The 23909-nt window shown below is 46.9% G+C and overlaps 1 protein-coding gene across 1 annotated transcript; it reads left to right on the forward strand.

Moving 5' to 3' along the window:
• Positions 1 to 87: 87 nt before the first annotated feature.
• Positions 88 to 18742, forward strand: LOC118504738. The gene is made up of 5 exons (XM_036039616.1): positions 88 to 994; positions 6188 to 6376; positions 6959 to 7470; positions 10119 to 10576; positions 10659 to 18742. The coding sequence occupies exons 1-5, from the start codon at positions 952 to 954 to the stop codon at positions 13816 to 13818; spliced, it is 4362 nt and encodes a 1453-aa protein (XP_035895509.1). The 5' UTR covers positions 88 to 951; the 3' UTR covers positions 13819 to 18742.
• The last annotated feature ends 5167 nt before the right edge of the window (positions 18743 to 23909 follow it).

Here is a 23909-nt window from a genome sequence, read left to right on the forward strand (position 1 = left end):
GTCCAACGATATCCGCGTACCGAGCCTGTTGTGCCGCACTGTCAAACGAGGCTCCTGCCAACGGACGGCTACCTCGTTGCACAAGCTCGGTCGGCCTGCTTTGTTTTGGTTTTGCTTTTGTAAGTGATGGATCGTGATGGGTAGCTAGCTAGTCAGAGGAAAGCAAAATCGGCCTGTGTGTCCGCTGTACAGCGTTTATTTGAAACACCATTTTCATCACCGTACACTCCCGCGGAGCAGCGACGACGTATCATCCCGTATCGGAGTGAAAAATTTGCCAGCCGACCTTGCGCCAGCGTGTTTTTTGCTTATTCGGGATAGCGTGTTTGTGCGTGCGTGTGTGCGTTTGTGCTTAATTCCGAACCGGTGGATGTCACACTTGCTGTCCTTCCCACCCACCCGAACCCCGACCTCTCTTGGCAAGTGGAAGGAGCGGACGATCGAAACCGACGACGAGGAGCCTCTGCCACTGCAACCGAGCCTGTTTCTCACGGTGCGGGTGCAGTATTATCACGTCGTAGCAGCAGTAGCAGCAGCAGCAGCAGAACCTTTGCCATCCAGCGGCGCCATCTCGCTGAAACACTGACGCGCGTACATGTGTGTGTGCGTGCGTGCGTTGATAAAGTTGGCTGTTTTTGACACGCTTCACTAGGCAGCGGATCTGTGTGCGAGATCTGTCTCGATCTTCCCACCGAAGAAAAAACGGTCCCTTCCGAAACCCGAACCCTCTCGATACCTGCCTCGATCATCCGTCGGTTTTACATCGACGGTTTCTCGAGGTGGCATCAGTGTGTGTTGGTATAGTGGAGCACCCAGCGTGTTCCGGCAGCAGCGATCTGCCCAGTTGCGTCGCAGATTCGGCCCAAAAACCAGTTCGAAGGAAGCAACTTCCGGCGACAGGCACTGTAGCAACACAGCACCGGGAGCTACATTAGCATCCGCAGCATCACCATGGTGGAACGCATTGTCGAGGAGAGTTGCGACGTAAATTCCGGTGAGTGTGTGTTTTTCTTTTGGTGTTTTTTTGTAGGTCTACGTGACTTTGGTGAACGCTCCGCCGACGCGGTCGTCGGTGGTGAGCGGGTGGTTGCGGGTAGCAAAAACACGATGTTGCGCAGTACGGGCGCTAACCGGCATTTCTCGGGTTCTGGCAAGACAACGCGGAACCCACCATTACCCGGCAAGGATAAAAACAGTGTCCAAAGGAGCAAGGACACTGTGTACACACATTCGGTGTGCGATATAGAAACGGGGTGCTTGTTTAGACGTTGACTTCGTTTCATACATATGAAATGGCCAGAGAAAGAGCATAGAAGCAAGATCACAAACACACAGATCGCGCGCACAGTTTGTGAAGAAAGACGAACTTCACACTATCGAAGTGTGCTGCGATGCCCCGTTCACACACACAAATGCGCACCCGTTCATGCTCATCGTGCTGTGGAGCGGAAAGAACATGTTTTTTTACGAGGCACACAGCCACTAAGTCCCAGTTGGCCACTTGATTTGTATTCGACTTTCGAACGACATTCTGGAATATATTTCCATCCGCTTGGCCGGTTCCCTCCTGTTCCAACTCCCGAACGGCAGGGGATGGCGGTTCCAGCACGGCACCCGGCTTTGCATGCTAAATCTAATCATAGTACGGAAGTTAATAACAAAACACGTACAACAATAAGCAAAACTGGCTGGATAACAGACAGCATCTCTTATTGTACCATAATGAATTATTTTCGGAAGAATTGACTTGTAGTGTTTTTGGAAAAACACAAGGGGCTACTTGTTGCAGGCAACATGAAGCGTGCGGGGCAAGATTACATGAGGGCAATGAAAGCGAGCATTACTGGTAAGGAGAGGACAGATTTGCGAGGAAGATAAGCGAAAGACTCACAACTAAGTTCGCTTTTCTGGTTCCCCATAGTTCGCCATGAGCTTTTCTGGGGCTCCTGAAAACTGGGTTCCGTTTTCATTCATAATCGGCAGTCAGAAAATTTTAGATCGACGAAGGAGGCTGAGTGCAACTGTCGCCCGTGAAAGATGGTGTTTGTGGTGCAAACACACAACATTAGCCCCGCGACGTGAGAGACAACACAAACACACAAGGGTAGTTGCCACGGCAGAGTTTTGCTTTTTTATTTCGTTACCCTTAACCGATCGTAGAAACGAAGGATCAACAGGGCCCATCGGAAAAAGGGACAATTTTTCCCTAATTGTAAAAATACCGGGAGTATAGAGAGGAAAAAAACACCATTCGAAACCGTTGCCTGCTAGAATTGCGTTTCGGTGCGCACGTATGCACTTTTTTTTATTCGTATTCGATGGTGTGTGGCCTGTTTTTCTCGCTCTCGGTCCTCTTCTCACACAAGCAAGAGAAGGAGCATTCCTTTTCGCTCTTTCTTTAACGCACACACACCCGTGTTTCTTCCGTCCGCTTCACGCATCTTTACCGACTGAAACTCTTCTTTGGCGGTGTAGTGGTGTGTGTACAGATACACAACATCTGCCAACGGTTTGCCAGAGTGGTGTGTGGTAAAATACGGGTGCGTGTATAGAGTCAACGTCAACCGCGACCGTCGTTTGTCGCGTACTGTGTGGCGTTTGCTGGTGTGTGTGTATGGTACGATCGCGAGCAACGCACACCTTGACGGTGCAGCTGCTGCGCTCACGTAGCACGCACAACCTCATGCCGACCACCTTTCGCTCTCCTTCCCTCGTCCAGTGTTGAGTGTTTTTGTGATGAAGAAGAATGTTGAACGGAATTGGAAAGGAAGATGGGAACGCGATGTGTGCGGTGCGTGGAAAAAGGGAAGAATGAGCCGCGGGGTAGATATGGTACGATCCGGTGAATGGGCGAACGGACAAGTTTGGGATGGTTGGGAGTGTTGCGCGAGTTTACAAACACCGAGCGAGACACGGTTCGACGTTCGCTGTCGTGCCGTGTATACACGCATACCAGCGTGCTGCTGCTGGTGCTGCGAGAGCGAACAAACCACCATTCCGGCTCCGGCGTGTGTGTGTGTGTTAGTGCGGCGTAAGATGGTGTGTGACCTGTTCCGTACATCATCACCATCATCGTCATCATCATCGTCGAATCGCCAAATTTAACACGCAATAGGTTTTGCCATGATGTTTCCCTTCTTCTCGTGTGCGGTGGCCAAATGGCGGCCCAAAGCGGCGGTGGGCCAAGGAACCCGCCGTGTGTAATAATTGAATACGATATTCTTTCTTTGCTCGCAATCCCACGTAGAAAATAACTTGTTTCTCCGACTATTTACGCTCCCCACAACCCCCCCCCCCCCACCGCAGGTAGACGTCATTGCCGTGCGCCTACAAACGCCACCCCCAGCCGCGTTCCGGTGCTGTGTGAATGTCACTCTTTTGCGTATCTGCCGTTTTCTTGCCGAATGTTTTTAAAAACACACATGCCGGTCATGTTTGGTCGCTCTAGGATATGAGAGCTCCGAATTCGAATTCATCAGTGACGGATCGTTGATTTTTCCCTGCCCAACCCCAACTGCCCTAGCCTACTCGACGGAAAGCGTTTCACACACCCCTCTAAAAAACGTCAAAATATAACAACAAAAACAACAACTACAGGGTGTCGCCATCGCTGTGTCCGCTTTTCCCAGCGGCTGCTTGGATTGTTGTGGTGGTGGTGATGATGTACTCCGGTCACCCTGTACTTCCGGCACGACAATGTTTGTTGTTTTTCTGCACGAATTGTCAATCTTTCTCCCCGCTCACCCCCTTTCCTCCTCCACTTCCTCTGCTGCGCATTTTCTCACTGCAATCCACAAAAAACAGTTCTCCACCCGAGGGGTACCGGGTCTTTTTAGTTCGTGGAAATATTAATCCGGCAGTAGAATTTATCGTTAGATGAAAGTGAGAGTGTTTTGCAGTCGTTTCCCATCGGGGAACACGTTTTGCCAGTCTAACTCTCTCAAGGCCCCCCAAAATGAACAAATAGCTGATTATTGTAAATGATTACTTCGTTTTCTTCCAGTTGGCCGGCTTAGACATTTGGTTCGCGAAAAGAAGATACGTTCTATTAATTGAACTGCATTACGCCATACAAAGAGTGTTGTTGTTGCTCATCTCGTCAGGGTTGCTTACCAACCGGCAGGAGACATAAAGTGGCCGAATCGCCGCGCCATACCACCATCCCATTGCAATAATTCTTTTGCCACGGAAAAACACGTTGTGTGTACTTTTGCATGAGTAGTTGACCGGACTCACACCTCCCCCCGAAAAAAAGAAGACAAACACAACAAGAGCGTAACAACGACCTTCGACAACGGAAGGGGGTTGTTGCTCATTTGGGCGAACCGAACCGTTCACCGCCGGTTTAAAGATAACAGGGGAGGCTATAGTGAGGAAAACATTAATGAACGAAAAAAAAGAAGAAGGAAAACAGCAAACGATTGCTGAATGACGTCTCACGTATCTTGATCACTGTGGAGATAGATAAGATGGTCAGGAGAAAAAAAAATGATTCGAGGAGAGGGGGTGGTTGTTGTGTGTCGATGTGGCCAAATATATTTGTAGCACGTTTTTTGTTGTTGCAGAGTGTGTCGGCTCTGGCAGCAGCAGCAAGGGACGACCGACAGTGAGAGACACAGACTCGTCGTCGGTGCATAAATAACTCGACCGATATATCTTCCTTGTTGATCGCACATCTTTTAACCACCAGCGAGCCAAAGGATCACACCGCCTCAGTGAGGGACTAAGCGCGGGCGGGGGATGAGGAGAAACAAAAGAACGCTCGAAGGGGAAGTGGCAACTTTCTTTTGCCTTGCCATGCCGCCGCCGCCAGCGATGGAGACATTTTCCTTCCTGTTGGTCGGAGGAAATGTTCCCTACAGCAATCATACCGCGAAAAACCCACGTGATATTTTGTGTTGATGTTTCATCAGAAAATATTGCTGCTATCTTTTATACGACGATCGTTGTGCGTCGCGGGTTCAGATGAGTAATCGAATCCGGAAAAAGAAACTTTACTCTTCTTCGTGTGCGAGTGGTGACAATTAATGGCGGTGACGTTGTAGCCTTATGTTGAAATGGGTTAAACTGTTTGGGATCAAGAGGGTTGTAAGAATCGTTGGCGATTGCATATTGCCGGTCGTTGGTGTGTTACTAATAGATCTTGATCGTTTAATGTTTTCCATCACCGCATTCTCGAAGTTCAAGGCGAAATCACCGTCCAGCCTCAAGATCTACATACTTACTAACGACAAGAGTCCTCCGAATTGCAGAACTTCAACAGAACGATATCTGTCAATGGTCCGGCTATTCTAAAGGACGTATCGACGTGATTCCACTCCCCGTCCAATGATATTACGGGCTGAATCGTTTGGTGCCATTCTCATAACAAGACCAGCCCACAAAATACTGGCGAGAGATTTACTTAGATGGTTCACATAAAGCAAGTAGCTTATAAGATTTGGAAGTATGGATGTATTATTCCAAGGCATGATAATTTTTGTACGACTTCAAAGTGCTATTATACGATGATTTGAACATCACCCCACGGAAATCAGTTTATCTCCAACCTGAGTTTTAGTGTCGCTTCGATCCTCAGGAGGTCATCAAACCTTCATCGGGGTTTGATGAGCTTGATTGCTCTTTACCATCAGCGCATCCTAATATCTCGATTGACTTATAGAAGAAATACTTCTGGTCTAGGATGGCCCCTCTACAGCTGCAGGCTAGGTTTCCAGATGGCAAGAGAGTTCCACCTTCTTGGAGCAGATCCTTGGTGGTAGCGAAAGATTTCCTTAAGAGGTCATTGGATTGGATTGGAAAGGATTTCCAGGTCAACAATCCTGGGGGGTAAACTTGCCCTCCATTCCAAGAGAGATCACAACGTCAACCGTTTTCTTTGATGGTGTTACTCTTATAGCGTAATTGCTTAAGCGCAAGATTAAATAAAAATATTAAACCGATCTATGGCGCATTGGCGGCAATTGATGTCCACAATTCCTGAGTAGTTCATCATAAGGAACTGTCAAGAGCATCGCTATCACACTTTCATTGTATAATAGTTGAGTGAGATAATTGTTGGACGATTCCTTTAAAGTGTGTTTCATTGCTAGCTATTATCTTCGAGCCGCTGTGCTAAAAGTGCAAAATTATTAATCCCCCATTATCTTTCCAACCGCTTTTTTTATATTGCTGCGCACCTATATAGATCCAACACGCAAGCCCGATGTCGCGCGGTATAGCAGCGAGGAGGTGTCCGGCAACGAGTCCACCGAGGCACGCATGCTGTCCGAAGCCGAACGGCAGGCCGACTTCAACCGGCACAAGGAGGAGATGAAGCGCAAGCGGCGCCGAAAGAAACGCGCCAGTTCATCGATGCAGTCGTCGTGTTTTCAAGGTAAATGAAGCCCTCGGTGTTGCGTCTCTCTTTCGCTCCGCCGTGTCTCTAGCTAGGTTCTGCCCAAGCTTTGCACCCTCGCACTGACACCTTGCCAACAGGAGGAGTGTGCACATTTACTGTTAAACTTCTACTTCTCTCCCCTTTGCCCCAATACTAATGCGTTGAGGTGTGCGCATCGTTGAAGATCGGATGTGCTGCATTGCCGCTCGCCTTAGCGCCGCTCCAAGCGAGAAAAATTCTATCGCCAATGGGCTCGCTCGCTCTGCTCGTCTTCGTGTTGTGACGGCAAGCCGTTTGTTGAACAGTAGTATACTGCGCGTAACAACGCATTGCCCTACTAACCGGCCAACCACCCCTTCACGGCCAGCCAGATTAATTGGATTCCTTGCCTTTGCTTGCGTGCGCGTCTATGCGGTTCTTCTCTACATGCATACGGACGATCGACAACACCGATTGGGCGATCTGTAATCATGCGTTACTAAAATAGTAGTCCCGAAAGGGACCACAAAAGCCCACAGCATATCGCGCATGTCCTCCTACCGAAAGCTCTCATCCCTTTTCGTCCTTATCTTCCCGCAGAGCTGTACAAGCTGACTGGCGAGGTGCTCGGCGAAGGTGCGTACGCATCGGTCCAGACTTGCATCAACATCTACACCGAGCTGGAGTACGCGGTGAAGATAATCGACAAAATTCCGGGCCACGCGCGGGGCCGCGTCTTCCGCGAGGTGGAAACGTTTCACCACTGTCAGGGGCACCCGAACATCTTGCAGCTGTTAGAATTTTTCGAAGACGACGAAAAGTTCTATCTAGTGTTCGAGAAGATTAACGGTGGCCCACTGCTGACGCGCATCCAGGAGAATGTGTGCTTTTCCGAGTACGATGCGGCCCAGATCATCAAGGAGATCGCGTCCGGGCTGGACTTTCTGCACAAGAAGGGTATCGCGCACCGGGACCTGAAGCCGGAAAACATACTGTGCGTGTATACGGACAAGCTGTGCCCGATCAAGATCTGCGATTTCGATCTCGGCTCCGGGATTAACTTCACCACGAACATCTCATCGCCAACGGCCACGCCGCAGCTTTTAACACCGGTAAGTTCGAATCCCTCTTTCCCCTGGGCTGTGGAGTGTCTTTGGGGGAGGTACGGGGAAGGGTAACCGCGTCTACTTGTTGTTGTTTTCAGTTACACTTATCGCAGAGGAGTCTGTCTGTCTGTTTTTTTCTTTTCGAGTGTGTTTGCTGCCATAAGCCTTGATCGTGTCTCCCCCCGATGGTCGGCCAGTAGGTGATAAGGGATGACTAAAGTTACCTTGTGTTGTTGGTTCTTCTTTTTTTTTTTTGCTAGCATGTGTTTGTGTCTATATTTTGATTTTATGGGTCAACAATCGTACCATAAACCCTCTCCTTCTTGGGTGGTAGCATCCACCCTCATCCACAACACCGCGCCTGGCCTGGTAGAAATATTTTTCTTCCCCTGCATGTTTGTTTCTTGCTCTACAATCTACGATTGTGGTGTGCTCTAAATAAAATTGGACACCATTTAAAGGAAGGTTGTGTGAGGGTTAAAAAGATAAAATAAAAGTTGATACCGCCCGTTTGCTATTGCTTTGCCTGTGATTCGGAAAAACATTTGCAACTGCTGTCTCATCACGATAAGCAATGGGGGTGATAATAATTGATTAGTTGTTGGCAGTGACCTGGCCGTGAAGGCAGGGGTCTTCAAACTACTGCCCCAATGGGTGCTCTTTAATGCGGTTTGCAAAGATATATTTTTTTATTACTGTACAAAGTTGTACGCCTAAATTAATGTTATGTACTAGAGCTGCTAGCTCATTAAAGCAATCGCAGGGGGGGGGAATTAAAAAAGCGAGGGAATTGAGAAATGAAGGCAGTTACAGAAAGACGCCAAACGAGGGAGAGAATAATTGAAACGCCTAAAGCAGACATGTGATTTTTAAACTAATTAAAATCCTTCAACTAATTATAAATTGCTAACTGAAAAAGAGGCGGTTCGGGGAACGAGGCGACAATGGCGCCGTTCCTCACACGGCAGGATCAAAGTTCAAATCCCATCCAGACCGCCTCCCCGTACGCAGGGCTGACTACTTTCCTACGGGTAAAATCAATTCACAGAAAGCTAGAAATGGTAGGCCGAAACTTCTCGAGGTTGTAGTGCTAAGGAAGAAGAAGAAGAACTGTAAAGTACCTGAAATTGTGGAAAATCAGCTTCAGTATGGTTCATAGAATTTTTTAAATTGTTGTTGGATGGTGTTGCTTCAATGGTTTGATTGTTTGTTATATGCTGAAAAAATGATCGAATTCTTTGATTCTGACGTACACTATGTTTATGATGGGAAAGAAGAAGGTGTTCTTAGGAGTGTTGTAAGATTGAAAGTATTGAAATGTATCCCGATTTCCGTTTGAGGATTCTTTTCTTATTATAAAAAAAGTTCGGTAAAAGACTCGAAAAGGCCCCCCTCCCTTGACAAAATTTATTATGCACTGTAGGATTTACGCTTAAATGTATGCAATCTGCAATACACGTTGCGAAAGCTTCACAGTTTTTTTTTTCATTTATTTATAGAGGCTTTGAGTCTTAAAAACTTCATTCGCCTCTAAAGCTTCACAGTGTGCTTTCAGTGTGGTCAAAAATGGTTGGATAAAGTCGAATGAAATATTTCTTATTATTCGATTAAATCCCCTCCTCCCCCTATCCTGACCATTTATTTTGGTTTGGTCACGCTAGGAGTGACCAATCAGGCTTACAACATACACGGTGTTCCCGGACTGTAACAGAACAGTGGTTCGATGGACACTTGTTAACGGGCTAAGATATTCATAAAAGGAGGAAAAATAAGAATAATAACATTTCAAATCACATTTCAGCGAGTAGAGCATGACAATGTATATTATCATGCTCTACTCGCTATCCAGTAACAATATTAAGGAACAATGCCCAATGTTTATATAAAACGAGTTATGACCATACAAAAATCCCACTGTGCAATAAAAATGACAGGCCACAGTGCTGTACACAAAAGATTCTAGGGGGGCCTTCTCGAGTCTTTTACCCTGTTGACATATATCGTTACAATGTTGAACTGGCCTGAGAAACCCTGTAATAACAATAGCAAACCCGAAACAAATATTCCTTTGTTTGGAGTGTTTTTTATTTTAATTCCTTACACCCAAAGCTGGTATGAGCGAAGATAAGCGAATGAATCTCTGCCGTGGTGAAAAAAAGGTCAGAGATAAATAATAGAGCAAACATGTTTTTCTCTTTCGTCCGATCGCTGTGATGGAGGTGGAGGATACGACATCTCTATCACGACGATGCTACTTGCTGCTCACGGATTTAGCGTTTGCTTTTTTAGGTGACATCGCTCGATACTTTGTAGCGAGACCAAATCACGGAAAAGCGCCATAAATAGAGAAAAGTGTATGTGTGAAGTGGCGGCTTGTTTGCTTAAGGATTTGTGTTTAAACCTTCATTAGGTGTGCCTGGTGTTTACATTTCGCTTACCAGATTACCAGCCCTCTCCTCTTCCTTCTATCGATAAGAGCGGGTTGATTGGGTGCAAGGTGATAACACGCGAAGAGATTGTTGCAAGGAACGGAACACCTCTTCCGTTTTTGTTTGTGTTCGGTCGAGCGGGGGGAATAAACTTTGCGAATGTGCTTCGATTATTTTAGCACAAGCTTTGTTTACATTCCATTTCTTTCTCCTCTTCCCAAACAGGTCGGCAGTGCCGAATTTATGGCACCGGAAGTTGTCGAACTGTTCGTCGGTGAGTCGAACTACTACGACAAACGATGCGATCTGTGGTCGCTGGGCGTGATCGCGTACATACTGCTGTGCGGGTATCCACCGTTTTCGGGCAACTGCGAGCAGGACTGCGGTTGGAATCGGGGCGAAAACTGTCGCACCTGCCAGGAGCTGCTGTTCGAATCGATCCAGGAAGGGCGGTTCTGCTTCCCCGACAGCGAATGGCAGGACGTGAGCGAAGAGGCGAAGGATCTGATCCGGGGGCTGCTGGTGAAGGAGGCGCCGAAGCGTTTGAGTGCCACGGCCGTGCTGAACCATCCGTGGATCCGGATCAGCGATGATACGGAGTGTGCGGCCGGTGGCATCAACACGAAGGCGAACAAGGAAAAGCAACGTCGTCGGGTCCTGAAGACGCCGGGTGTTATTCGAAGGTGAGCGCAAGTGTGTGGTCGCAGGTGGAATTGCATTACCCCGTTGCTAACGATTTATTTTTCCACATCCAATCGGCCCCAGGAACCAGTCGGCGCTCGAGCTGTCCCATTTCGCTGAATCGGCCATGGCGGTGAAGCGCGTGATAATGCAACACTTTTCCATGCGCTACGACTACATGACGAAGGAGCGTCCCAACATCTATCAACCGTCGTACAATGGTAGTGTGGAGCGTGCTCTGGTAGTGCCTGCCGAAACGAAACCGCCGGTGGTGTTCCACAAATCGGCCACCCATGCCGCCGAACAACCGCCCCAACCTAATGCAGTCTGTGATGAGGAGGATGACCAATTAAAGGCACCATGCGAAGTGCAGGAGGGATCGTGGGAACCGACGACGATCACAACACCAGTCGAGACGACGGAGGAAAAGAAAAATAGCCCGAAGGAGGGGGAGGAAGAGAAGCAGGATAAGGAACGTAATAGCTACCAAAACGTTTCCATCGAATCGAGCCAGAACGTCGTAGCTGCCGACGCCACCGCCGCCGCCGGGACAACCAACGGGGTGGTTGGTGGTGGACCTTTGGCGCCCGCCACCGCAAGTATCGAAATAGTTGTGACTGACAGTAGCAGTAGTACGTCTTCCGGAATTGATGGTGGGATTAGAACCACCACCAACACCACCACCACCAATGGATACGCTGCTGAAGGAGGCAACCCCAATAACCACAACAACAACGGTAACGCTGAGCAGGAGCAGTACGACGAGCAGCAGCATGCCAGTGACGAAGAATTGAAAAATTCCGATCCGCCGAGAAGAATTGTTGCCAACGGAGCTAATGTTGATGATGGTCATGTTACGGCGGTGAGTGATAAGAAGGAGGATGGACAGGAAAGGAAGGTTGTAGTGGTGCTGGTATCCCCAGCAACGTCTGCCACGTCGTCCCCGGTACGTGCAAAGCCAGACAACGACAGTGCGGCCACTACTACCGGTGGACGGAAAGCCACCGGCAGCTGGGATATCCCGATCGAGTCGAACTGGCGGTACCGAGGAGCCACTCACGACCAGCAGTCGACGCAGTATCAGAGCAGTCCTTCCTCGTACGAGTACAACAGCCGCAGTCAGCATGCGCACAGCTACAAGCACGTCGGATCGGCGTACGGGTCAAGCTACAAGGGTGGCCGCAATGGTCACTACCATTCGCATCCGCAGCAGCATCATCATCATTACCAGAGCAACAATTCGCATTATAACAACAACAGCAACTACCACCACCACCAGCACCACCACCATCATCACAACAATCATCACTCGCATCCGCCGGCTTCGTCGACGTCCTACAGGCAGCCGAATGGTGGCCATCATAACTATCACTCCCTGGCTCACGGTAATGGTGGTGGAAGCCATTACAACAGCAACAGCAACAGCCACAACCAATACTACAGCAATGGAAATGTTGCTGGTCGGTACGGGCGCATCCAGCGCGGTGGCGAATCGTTCGAGCCAAGACAGTCGCACCATCATCACCCGTACAACCATCAGCAGCCTAACCATGGTTCGTCGGTCTCGATGAACTCGTCCTGGCGTGCTGCCCCCCAGCAACAACCAACCAACCTGGATGAGGCGGTGGAAGGCTACCGTTACACCAATGGTAACGGCAAGATGAGCAGCAGCAGCAATCCGACTAACTTTAATAATCACCATCAGTACAATCGTGGAGGAACCAATAATAATATTAGTAATAATACTAGCAACGTTAGTAGTAGCGGCGGAGGAGGTGGTGCGGGAGCAGGAAACGGTAGTCATCATCCGGTGCGGATGAACGGTGGCAATAGTAGCCATCCCGGCCAGTACCGGGACTACCACCAGCAGCATCAACATCATCAGTACGGTGCTGCGACCGCTACTGCTGCTGCCGGTGCCGGAATGAACCACAGCAATAGCTCCGGCCACTACTATTCGAATAGCGTCGGCGGCAACCATTACAACGGTAACTACAACGGTAACAATCATCATTACGGCCAACAGCAGCAGCAGCAGCAGCAGCAGCATAAATCGTTGCCATATCGTGCGGTGATGGTACATCACCATCATCATCCGCAGCACCAGCAGCAGCAGCAGCAGCACCAAAATCATCAACGCCATTCTTCAGCATCGCCATCGTTCGGTGGGATGCGACGTCCCTCGGTAGATGCGGTCGACGGAGGGACGGCTGGTACGAACGGATTCGAGCCACGGCGCGCTAGCTTTGGCCAGCAGCAGAAGCAGCAGCCGCAACAGCAATCCACACCGCTACCGATGCAGCGGGCATCACCACCGCAAAAACAGCAGCAGCAGCAGCAGCAGAGTAGGAGTAATGTTAACTGTGATCCAACTACAAATACTATGAATAGATATAAGCTTTATCATTCTAACTCGACCACGATCCTGAGCGCCCTCAAGCGGGAAACGCGCAACAACGGATACCAGTCGATGATGGTCGGTGGGTTCGAAGGGTTGAACCTGAACGGAGCAACAACCGCCGGTGGTCAGCCGCCGGTCGACGACGAGGCTGAGGAGGCCGAGATGGTGATGCTGCTCGACCGACAGCCACCACCGTTCCATCTGATACCTCAGCGCAATGGTGCCGCAGTGGAGCAGCAGCAGCAGCTGCAGCAGCACCGGGACGCGATCGACAGCATCGACGAGGGCGTGTACAGCAGCAGCACGAGCAGCAACACCAGCAGCCACAGTGGCAACAGCATCATTGCCAATGGAAGCGTAACCACCATCACCACGATGGCCCCGCTTACCGGTGGCCCGGGAATTATTGCCGAGCTGGCAATGAACGAGGGGCTGCCGGTTGGGCTTTCGCCACCGAACGAAAGCTTGCTAATGCAGCGCCGCCTGTCGCTCAAGTCGCGCAGCCTCTGTCTGCCCGTTGCGATCGGTATCGGACCGTCACTGGTTGCTGTTAAAGATGGTCCCAACAACCGTGACCAGCAGCAGCAGCAGCAACAGCAGCACGAGCAAGGTTCACCGCTGTCCTCTCCGGAGCAGCTGCTGGCGAGCAGTGGTGATGAGGACGCTGGTCCACTGTTTTCCACCATCGGCAACCATCATCACGGCGCAGGAGGAGGAGCAGCAGCAGGATACTACACGTACTATCCGCGTGCGAACGGTACCGCCGTCGGTGTAGTCGGCGTAGTAGTTCCTGGCACGACCACCACGCCAACGCTCACTACCGTTACCACGCAGAGTGGTTAGGGGAAGACAAACTGCAATTTGAACAACCCCTCCGTTTTGTTTTCTATAAATTTTTGTTTTTCTTTTTTCGGAATGACACTCCCCCTCTCACAATGATTTCGATGTGTGTTTTCCAACTTAAGTTTTGGTTTTGGCTATCAAGTCCCATCTTACGGGGATGATGATGATGATGATGGATGTGCGCGAGGTGGGTTAATATACAGAAAAAAAGGAGAGTGTACTACTTTTTTGATTGCTTTGTGTTTAAGCATACACATTTTTTTGTTTTGTCAAGATCCCCCCCGGACACACACACACACTACTGGGCAGAAAGAGATTCGGTTTTGCTATTGTAAAATATGTGCGCCCCCTTAACAATTGGTCTGTATAGCGGATAGAGATTGATTGGCTCTGGTAGGAAGGCAGAAGGCACCCAGGGGCAGAATATAAGCGCGGGCAGAATATTGTAAACAGCGGAAGATCACTCCGATCTTATCCCGGCTGTACGATCGCTTTTGTGGTGCGTGTGTGTTAAAACGATGAAGCTTTCTCTGATTTTGCTACCTTTCTATTCCATTTTTTGCGATGTTTTACACTGGAAAGGAATTGGTTTTTTTTCTTTTGAAGTTAAATAGATGTATTCTTTTTGTACTTTGAACTCTACCACCCCCCCCCACAATCTTCTCGAACGAGCGAACGAGTATATCAGCAGCTAAGAAGAATGATCAACAAGCGTTTCATGAGGATACGTTTTGCAAATTCGAGCAATGGTTTTTTTTTTTCTTGGAATACGAAAATACATACGCATGTGGACTTTTTTTTTGAGTTTCCTTTTTTTGTTTGTTATTGGCAATAGCGTTTGAAAAACATTGAGATTTATTCAAGTTGAGCGTTGGCAGCTGGTTTGTGTAGCAAACAGGCGAATCTAGCCGGTTGATGGTGGTTGATTGGCAGGGATAGCGGGCGTTAGGATTTCTAACGTCTACTTGCGGTAGAAGTGATCGTTCAATATCCACACCGAGGGAGGTCTTGTGGTCTATAAAACTCGAAACGAAAACAAAAACATCCCAACTGTCGAAATCTGTACCGAAGAACTACATTTCCAAAACTGGTGGCATCGCCTAAGAGATTAGTATTTTGTTCGGAAACCGCGCGGTTTCTGTCGAGCCTTGTCCACCTAGATGTTAGGAAGTTGATTGAATCGGTTGGTTGGTTTATTTTGCAACCGCTTTGTTTAGCTCGGCTTTGCCCTTTTGTTAGAGTTTGTCTCAAAAATCGATACTTCGCAGTCGGCCATTAAAAGACACAACCACGAACCTACCTTTACCGAGCGGCAAGCGTGAGTAACAGAGCTGTTTGCGTACTTTATTCTCAACAAGTGCAGTTTTAAAGGGCGAAGGAAGGCAAAAGGCAGACAAATGGAAGGAAGGATTTCAGTTAGTCAAGTCCCGTCAGGAGAGAAGCACTGAAACATGTTCGTTTTCTGAGCATTTACCTCCACAATTTTCCCATTGGCCAGTTCCAAACTCGATCGGTTTCGCTTGAACATCATTCAAAATTGGAGTAAATCACACTCAAGAGAGTTACACTCATAAGGAACAACTCTAGTACTAACCGACGAACAGGAACAACTCAAGTACTAAGCAATGGTTTCCATTCTGTCAGTGAGGATAACCGATCAAAATGTTTCGCTACTCGTGTAAGGAGTACACCGTACTTAATGCCATTTGCAAGAATTTAACAAAAATTTCCCATTAAAGCAAACATTTCCTGTAGATAATCTAATCTACTGAGCTAAATACTGAGCTAGTTCTGAAACGTGATAGAATCCCTCTTGATCCCTTTGTAAAAGAGATTGTGGTCCTGGAGGGACTGCAGTTCTCTGATGATTTGTTGGTCTTAACTGCGGAAATTAATGTGTGATCTTGGGTTAAGTTTGACAATGATAATGTTGTTGGTACATGTTTAATGTTGGGCTGGCTACGGGTTTTGCCAATAGTAGAGTAATGTCTCTTCCAGTGCTTCAAATACTATTTCTGTCCTTTGTATAATTCTTCTAATCAGCTCATAAGAGAGATGGCGAAACTTGCTCAAGTTTGGAACTAGGCTTTTGGATATCGCGAGGGGGGCACTTGTTCGATGCGAACGAGGTATCAGAATTACATTTCGCGTCCGATGTTTAAGCCATCTGTAAATTCCCTTCTTCGGTCTGTCCCTTAACCACCTTTTCCTTCGCCAACTGCAAACCTTAGTATTAGAGACCAACAAACAACAGAACCCCCCTCTTGTTCAATGCCCCGTGCTCCGGAGATGAAGAAAACCCATGTAGCTATTTTGGAAAGGCCCTCGGGAAAAGCCTCAGTGCAAAACAAAAAAAAAAAACTCACCCATGTGAACATAAGAAGCAATATACAGCAAATTGAGCAGTAAGGACGATGATGATAATACGTTCGATAAGTAGTAATCCGTAGCAGGAACAACTGTTGTGGCAGGCTTTGTTAGACAGAAATTACCCTGTGCGCGCGTGTGATGGTCGCTCCACACATGATAGTGAAAAGGTAGATTATAAAGCGAAGAGGAGCGCCTCTCACCAGATGGCTTATTTTGCTTCCGGTTTAGCTAAGCGGTGTTGTTGTCGGTCGGTTGTCGTTGTGCGTTAAACAAACAGGGCGGAAGCAAGAAAAAAAAGCCGGTCACCAGCACGCACCTACTTTAGGAAAGTGGGGATTGATGCTGCTGCCAGGAAGCGTGCGGTGGGGGCAAACAATACACACAAAAGACTGGTTTAACAAAACGGAGGGAACTAAAATGGGGAAATTAAAGAAGAAGAAACAAACAACAACGGGGAAACACACAACAACAAAACAGAATACGTACAGAAGAAAGTATTTGCGTGACACGACGGTACACGTGGATGCGCCAAACGGCAAGGAACAAACAAAAAATTCAAACTTGGTTCTGTTTTTTTTGTCTTCTGTTCAGCTTATCTGGAATATCATTTGAAAAACAGTTGGGCAAAAACAAACTAGCAAATTATTAGCTTATTTGGAACGGTTAGAATCATTTGAAAAAAAGCGTTTAAATTCAAAAAGGAAAAATAGGGCTTACAATTATATAGTGCATTTGTGGCAACAGAAGAACACCATTTGGAGAAAAGAAAAGAAATTGGGGAAAACAACGAAAACAAATCATCCAAGAGCAGCAGCAGCAGCAGCAACGGTGTGTGTCCGTAACCAAGAGCTCAACAGTTAAGAGTGAGAAATGGCATCCATATGTGCATATTATTCGAGGAGGGAAGCATTTGTCCGTTTTTTGTCTTCAAATGCAATTAAGAGAAGAAAGAAAGATGTTCGAAGAAGGGAATTAGTTTTACTCATCCCCTCCTCCTAACTGACCCTCCACTGGGGAGAGGGAGGGGCGGTTTAATAATACAGGAAGGCCAAAAGCAAGTTGCGGCAGTGAACAACTGACAAATGGTACAATACACACACACACACGCAACCAGAAGTTACTGGTCTGCTGTAAGGCAGAAGAAGAATGATGATGATGATGATGCATTACTTGAACGATTTACTAAAAGCGGGGGCCAAAAATCCGTTACCAGGATTAGCCCCCCCGTATATTAACCCTCGAAAAGGTATAAAAACCAGTAAAAAAACAAAAGAGTGAAAGGTGAAACACAAAGAAAAACATAACAAAAAGGATAAAAGAAGCAAGAGGTAACTAAAGAAGAGAGTGTAGAAGCAGAGGAAGAAGAAGAAGCAGAAAGGTATATATTTTTATGAATAACACACTCACACAGAAAGTCACAAATCAATACAAACATTACACAGTAACAAAACAAAAAACAAAACAAAAAATGTGAAAAACGAAAAGTGATCTATCTACACACATAAACACGTATAAACCAACAAAAAAAATGGAAGAAGAAAAGAAAACGAGTAAAAGGTAACAAGTAAACAAAGATACAACAAACAAACAAACAAACAAACAAAAGCACTATTTACTTATGCTTGATAAGGAAAACAAAGAAAGGGATGAAGAGATGAAAAGTCCAGAGAGAGAAAAGCACACACACACAAAAGAGAAGAAGTGGTGGAAATGGTGGAAGCAACAACTATTAACTACTATTACTACTACTACTACCACAACAACTACTACTACTATTACATCTTTTGCTTGCTGCCATTGAGAGGGGGAAGTTTCCGACGGTTTTTCCGACAACCTGACCATGTGTTTTCTTCCTTCTTCTTCTCTCTCTCTCTCTCTTCTCCCATACTACAAGAGAGCGGACTGCCGTGTTTTTTGTGTCTGTTTTGATTCGATTTTTTAAATCTATAGTATGTACTATACACATGTGTACTACTCTACGTGTGTGTACCTGGACTGAGCGAGGAAAGGTTGAGGTTTTCCAATTTTTGTGCGCCTGAAACATTTCCCCCATTTTTACCTGTTTTACTTGTTTTTTGTCTCTTTTTTTTTAAAACGATATCTCTACTATACGATCATACGTCGATCACATTCACACACACACACACACACAAACATACGTAAAACACAACATGGAAACTACAAAGCGCAAGTGAAAATGTGCAGGAAAATTCCAGATGATGGGGCGTACAAAACGGGGCGAATGCGAAATGATGATGATGGTGATGATGACGAGGAAGATGGTGAATGAAGTTTCCCGTGCCGAGACACAGGGGACTGATCAGATTCGAATCAACAGGACGAATAGAACGAGAGCGAACGAAAGCGAGCGAACGAAAGCGAGTGATCGAGAGGAAGAACGAACAGGGCAAAAGCAAAACGCAAAACCCGCATCCTACAAGCAAAACCGTGAACGAAAACGAAATGGAAAAGTCTTACTTATTTCTCTGTTGACACAGTAAGTGCTGAAATAAAACATTTTGTATATTTTTTCCTTACGGAAAGAGCAAACATACATCCTTGAGTTGTAGTTTTTGTTTGTTTGTTCATTAATCGTTTGTCCTGCTTACAGCTGGATACTATCAGAAGATGATGACCATGTTTCTGGAATGTTAAATGGATAGGAAGAGTTAACAGAAGAAAGACAACCAGTAGAAAGCAGCTGGAAGACCATGGCTTTAGTCCTGGAAACCTCGTTAAGAAGTAGTCATGGACAGAAGCTAAAGTTCCGCAAGAACGAGATCCAATGCAGCTGCGATACATCGCTGTTCCCCGATCGATCTTCGATGGGAAGGCCAGAAGTACACGTCGGTCTATAATCCGAGCTCAGCACAGCACCTGGTTGCAGCCGAGGAGCTTGTGAAGATCTCCACCTGCCCAACGTTGAAGTGTCAACAGCGATGGCGGCTTTCCCATGGGACTTCTAGGAGAAGAAGCTTGGAAGAGGCAGCATTTAGTGCTGTTCTCCAAGATGGCAAAGCCACCAAGTGAGTCCTAATCCTATCGACAGAACTGCTGGCTGATCGTGCTAAACAAGGTGCTGCAGTGCATCATACGACGGTGATCTTGGAGAAGATCGTTTGACTAAGGCTAACCCATCAAAAGTCCGGCTTTATGATCTTCTGTACCCATTACACCTCGCAACGAGGACAACTACAAACGGGAAGTCACACGATCGCCTCGACAGAGAGCCTTATGTATCTCGGAGTGGAACTCTGGCACAAACAGCACCACAGCCGGCATCTGGCAGCAGTCTGCAACCGTATCTTTTGATACCGCTTGTGTTGTTGGTTCTACTGATGAAGGAAGGCATGTCCTCAGTCTTGTTGGTGAACACGCAGCAAAAGACTATCACCGACAAAGAAATAGAGCAAGGAAATCATGCGGCAATAGCAACAGCGATGGATTTCGGCAAGCAAGCAACCAGAAGAACCGGGAATTAAGACGAGGCGACTGATCCTTGGTAACTCAACCTGGCTCGTTCGAAAGCACGGAGATGTGGACTGTTTCTTGACGGAGCCTCTCACGGGATATGGGCTCGCTTAACTGACCCGGATGTTCTATTGCGCTTGTCCCACGGGTTTCCACGTGTCAACGATTTTCTCGCAACCGGCAAGAAATGCATCTACGATTTCACTCCAAGCTCCAACGGCATCGGAGGATTACTTCTAGGAGGAGTGTATCCCACTCTGCCAGGAGAGGCTCTCCGTCCAAGGGTCCTCGACTATCAAGGGATCTCTCTGTCCAAACGACCTCGCATTCGAAACGGTCTTATCTATTTAGATACTTCATAGTTGAGGAGGTGTCAGGCCCTCGTGTACATGGTAAATACTCTTGTCAGAGACTTCCTGAACTCTAGATTCTCCACTACCAGTGATATCAAAGACAGGGTAGAACCAAGGAAGATCAAACATAGGTATAAGAAACTACGAATATCGCCATCAAAAACTAAAGTAAGGGGACAGGTTCTCTTTTCTGTTAGGGCCATATTACCCTTGAAGATGTCACATAAAGCACGTGCTTCGACGTGCGGTCTTAAGCTCTTAAAGTGCTTGGTTTCGACTTCTTCTCCAGCATACCGATGCCCTCGAGCACGTTGGTGAAGTTCTTGGTTTCGAAGAGCGAACAGACTTAAAGTTCCTAGACGAGAGCCAGCGTTTGCATGACGCGAGGTCTGTTGATAGTCAAAATCCTGGTGATGTGAATCCTGTGTGACATGATCATGAGGTGGTTAGTATTCTATTAGAGAGGCATTGTGGAGCTATATATCGGACACCATGATAGAGCTCAACCGATCAGCAGAGGTAACAATCGGTTAGCTGTGACGATCACCAAATAGTAGAGAAGATCTACTACTCTGACATGAGTGAGCTCTTGTATTCCTATACTGATACTCTGGTCTCCACACGTTTCTGATAAACAAGCATACACCTTCTTCTTATTCTTCCTTGTCACTACAACCTTGAAAGGCAGGTCCGGATGGCCTGCCATTTCTGGCTTTCTGTGACTTGATTTTACCCGTAGCAAAGTAGCGTACGGGGAGGCGGTTTGGATGGGATTTGAATCCCGGTTCTGCCCTGTGAAGACCAGGGTCACCGGATCGCCCTGAAGAAGGCTCCAACACGCACGATATACCTCACTCTAGAGCGACGGTTCCTTGAATCTTCCAATTCTGAATTCGTTTTTTTCGAGCTGCTGGTGCTTTGGGGCAGAGGTATGACCACTAAGCAATTTGAGCTATTTGATGAGCAGAAATACCCACCAAAGCTGGAAGAATATTATGGTTGGGATATTATGGAAGAATATTATGGTTGGGTGATGATTCGCAAGACCCATACTCCACCGGGAAGCTCACGCGAGCTGAGAAGAAAACTACTGGATCGCTATCAAGGTTGTCTTACCCGAGAAGAGTTCTTCGTCATAGCAGAAGAGCTTCGTCATCCAAATGCAGTGTACACTTATTGGACCGGTTTCAAATCCCATCCGGCTCGATTCCCGTTTCCCGATGAAGTAGTTGAAGTGACATAGACTTTAGAAATGCTTCAATAATAAGCAAAATGAAGTAGGCTTAAGCAGCATAGTGTCCACCAGAAAGGTAGCTACATCTGTCAAACATGAGTGGTTTAAAGAACTACTAAGTGTACTCCTCCTATAACAAGAGATCCCGATGAACCGTTGAAAGCCAATTTAAGGTTTACAGGTCATCTAGCTGTCATATCTGGTGCGCATATTATACCTCCTCCTTGATTGATAACCTTCATTAGCACGTACGACATTCAAACACCTCCTTAGTAGCTTAATACCTTCGTGCCTCCGTCTTTACCGTACTGTTCAACTTTCGCTTTTGACGCCAGTCTTTTTCAAAGTTCGATCCCAATCTTCCATCGCCGACACTCGCGACTCCGTTTGGTGGCACAGTTTTCGTCGTATTTCGGTATTGGCTAGTGAAACTGCAAATTGCACTTTTACCATAAACCGGCCACCGGGGAAAACGTGCCCAAGATGTGCCGGATACGTTCTCCAAGTCCCGGTAATCCGGATCGGTATCGATCGGTGGCCTGTACCACGGGAGAAACTCTTCACACCGCGCAGCCGACAACTTGGACGCACGTGCTTAGCATTTCGCGCGCTCACCATTTTGATTGAGGCCATCGACCACCAAACTGCCAAACGGGCAGGCCGGGAGGCATGCTTACGCGTAGGAGAGCCCTTTTACGCATGCAAAGCATGCGTGACATGTTTGTGCGTTCGGCTCGGTACTGGCCAGCCAGCTAGCAAGCAACCAACCAACATCCGTTCGATCGATTGCGCTTTCTTAGTTCCGTGCCGCGGCTGTGACGCAGTGCATTTGGGGTTCGTTCCGGCTGGCAGACAGTTATTAAATGGGGATGCTTTTTGTGTTTTTATTTGGCTTTGCGGTTTCCCCGGATTTTTTTTTTTGGGAGATTTGTAAGCAACCGAAATTTCTCTTTCTTTTCTTTTGTTGTACGGTTCTAGCGGGGAGAAGAAGACACGGTGGTTTGTTGCGATCACATTGTGCGATCACATTGTCACTGTGCGCGAATAGCGCTCAAACTAATAAACCCCGCTGATTATTATTGGCTCGGGGTAGAAAAGAAATTCGAGCAAGTGCGCGAGATGAAGTGAAGTGTTGTAGTACGGTACGACGGCGTTGACGATGAGGCACAAAACTGAGTCCATATTGTTTAGTGGTAGAAGACGATCGTTCGATGCATAAGGGAATACGGGGCACGATTGCCTCAGCGTTGGTTCAAAGTGTTACTGGAGTTGTTGGAAAAGCTGAATGCTTTTATGTACAAAATCCTTCAGGAAATGGCGATTTGAGAAGATGTTTCTGCTTTTAATAGAAGGAATGAAAAGAATGAATGGACGATAAATAGAATAGAATATAGAACAAAAATAGTATCGTACGATCGTGTCATTGTATCAAGCAAGAAACCAATCATTAAGCCTAGGCTACATGATGCGGGATGCCAAAGAGATTTATATAAAAAGGGGAGGGATTTGCGAAATTTTTCCGTCAAAATCACTCGGTTCATCTACCCGCGTTGTTTAGAGCACTTCATGCTATCTCTCTTTTCAACGGAAAACTACCATGGCAACGCATGGAAAGTGACAGAGAGGGCTAGAGAGAAGCGAAATCTTTCCGAGATTTCAGCTCGAGGAGGCGAAATCTTTTTGACGGATAGATTTCGCATAACCCCCCTTTTCAGCGAAATATTTTTGGCATTCCACATCTTGTAGCCTGGCTTTTAGTCTCTTTTTCCTATTCTGGAGCCGCTATATAACCGGCGATCAAACCCACTTCTGACTATCTAGCTAAGAGTAATCTCAAGTCAAGGAAAGCCAGAAATGGCAGGCCGAATCCTCACGATGTTGGAACGCTCAAGAAGGAGAAGAATTAAGAGACCCCGATGATCAGTCGATGCTCCGGCTTGGTAACAGAATAGTTGAATAAGGACCTTTCATAGTGGTTTTGATCCAAAAATAAATATTTATATCGCTCTATTGAGGTTACTTGGGTGGGAGTCTCTTCATTCGATCGAATTTAAAGCAAACTTAGTCGCGCATTCTGAGTGATTGTCACATGAACCGGGGCGGTAAGTCTTATGACTCGTTTTACTCGTGAATTTTAACGGATGTTCTAGCCGCTGGATCAAAGTCTCTCTCACTCTTCTTGGCTTAACGACCTCTTATTTGGTCATGCCTGGCATTTCTGGCTTACTAGACTTAATGATACCACATAGTTGGATAGTCAGTCCCCACTACACGGGGGATCGGTCCGGATGGGATTTGAACCACGGCTGTGGACTCGACTACATGGTCGCCCCGATCAAAGTATCATGCGCTGGATCAAAGTATAACGACGATAAAACAATTAGACGATCCTCGTAGGTTGATGCTGCATTTTAAAGGCCGTCCAACGCTGTTGAATAGAATCAGAATCTGTTGAAAGTGTCTCACCATTTCACCAACTTCCAATTGCTCAGCGAAGGTTCAGTGATAAACCTGAATGCTATAGCACCAAAACATCCTCAATTTTAGTTCCTCGATTGTTTTTGGCCATAATTTGGCTTCTCCGAATTAATTAACGATGTTTTAATATGTTGTCTGTTCACAAAAGTCATGATCTAAAAGACGAAAGATTATTAGATCGTTTT

Source organism: Anopheles stephensi, chromosome 2 (assembly GCF_013141755.1).
Source record: "Anopheles stephensi strain Indian chromosome 2, UCI_ANSTEP_V1.0, whole genome shotgun sequence".
Lineage (NCBI taxonomy): Eukaryota > Metazoa > Arthropoda > Insecta > Diptera > Culicidae > Anopheles > Anopheles stephensi.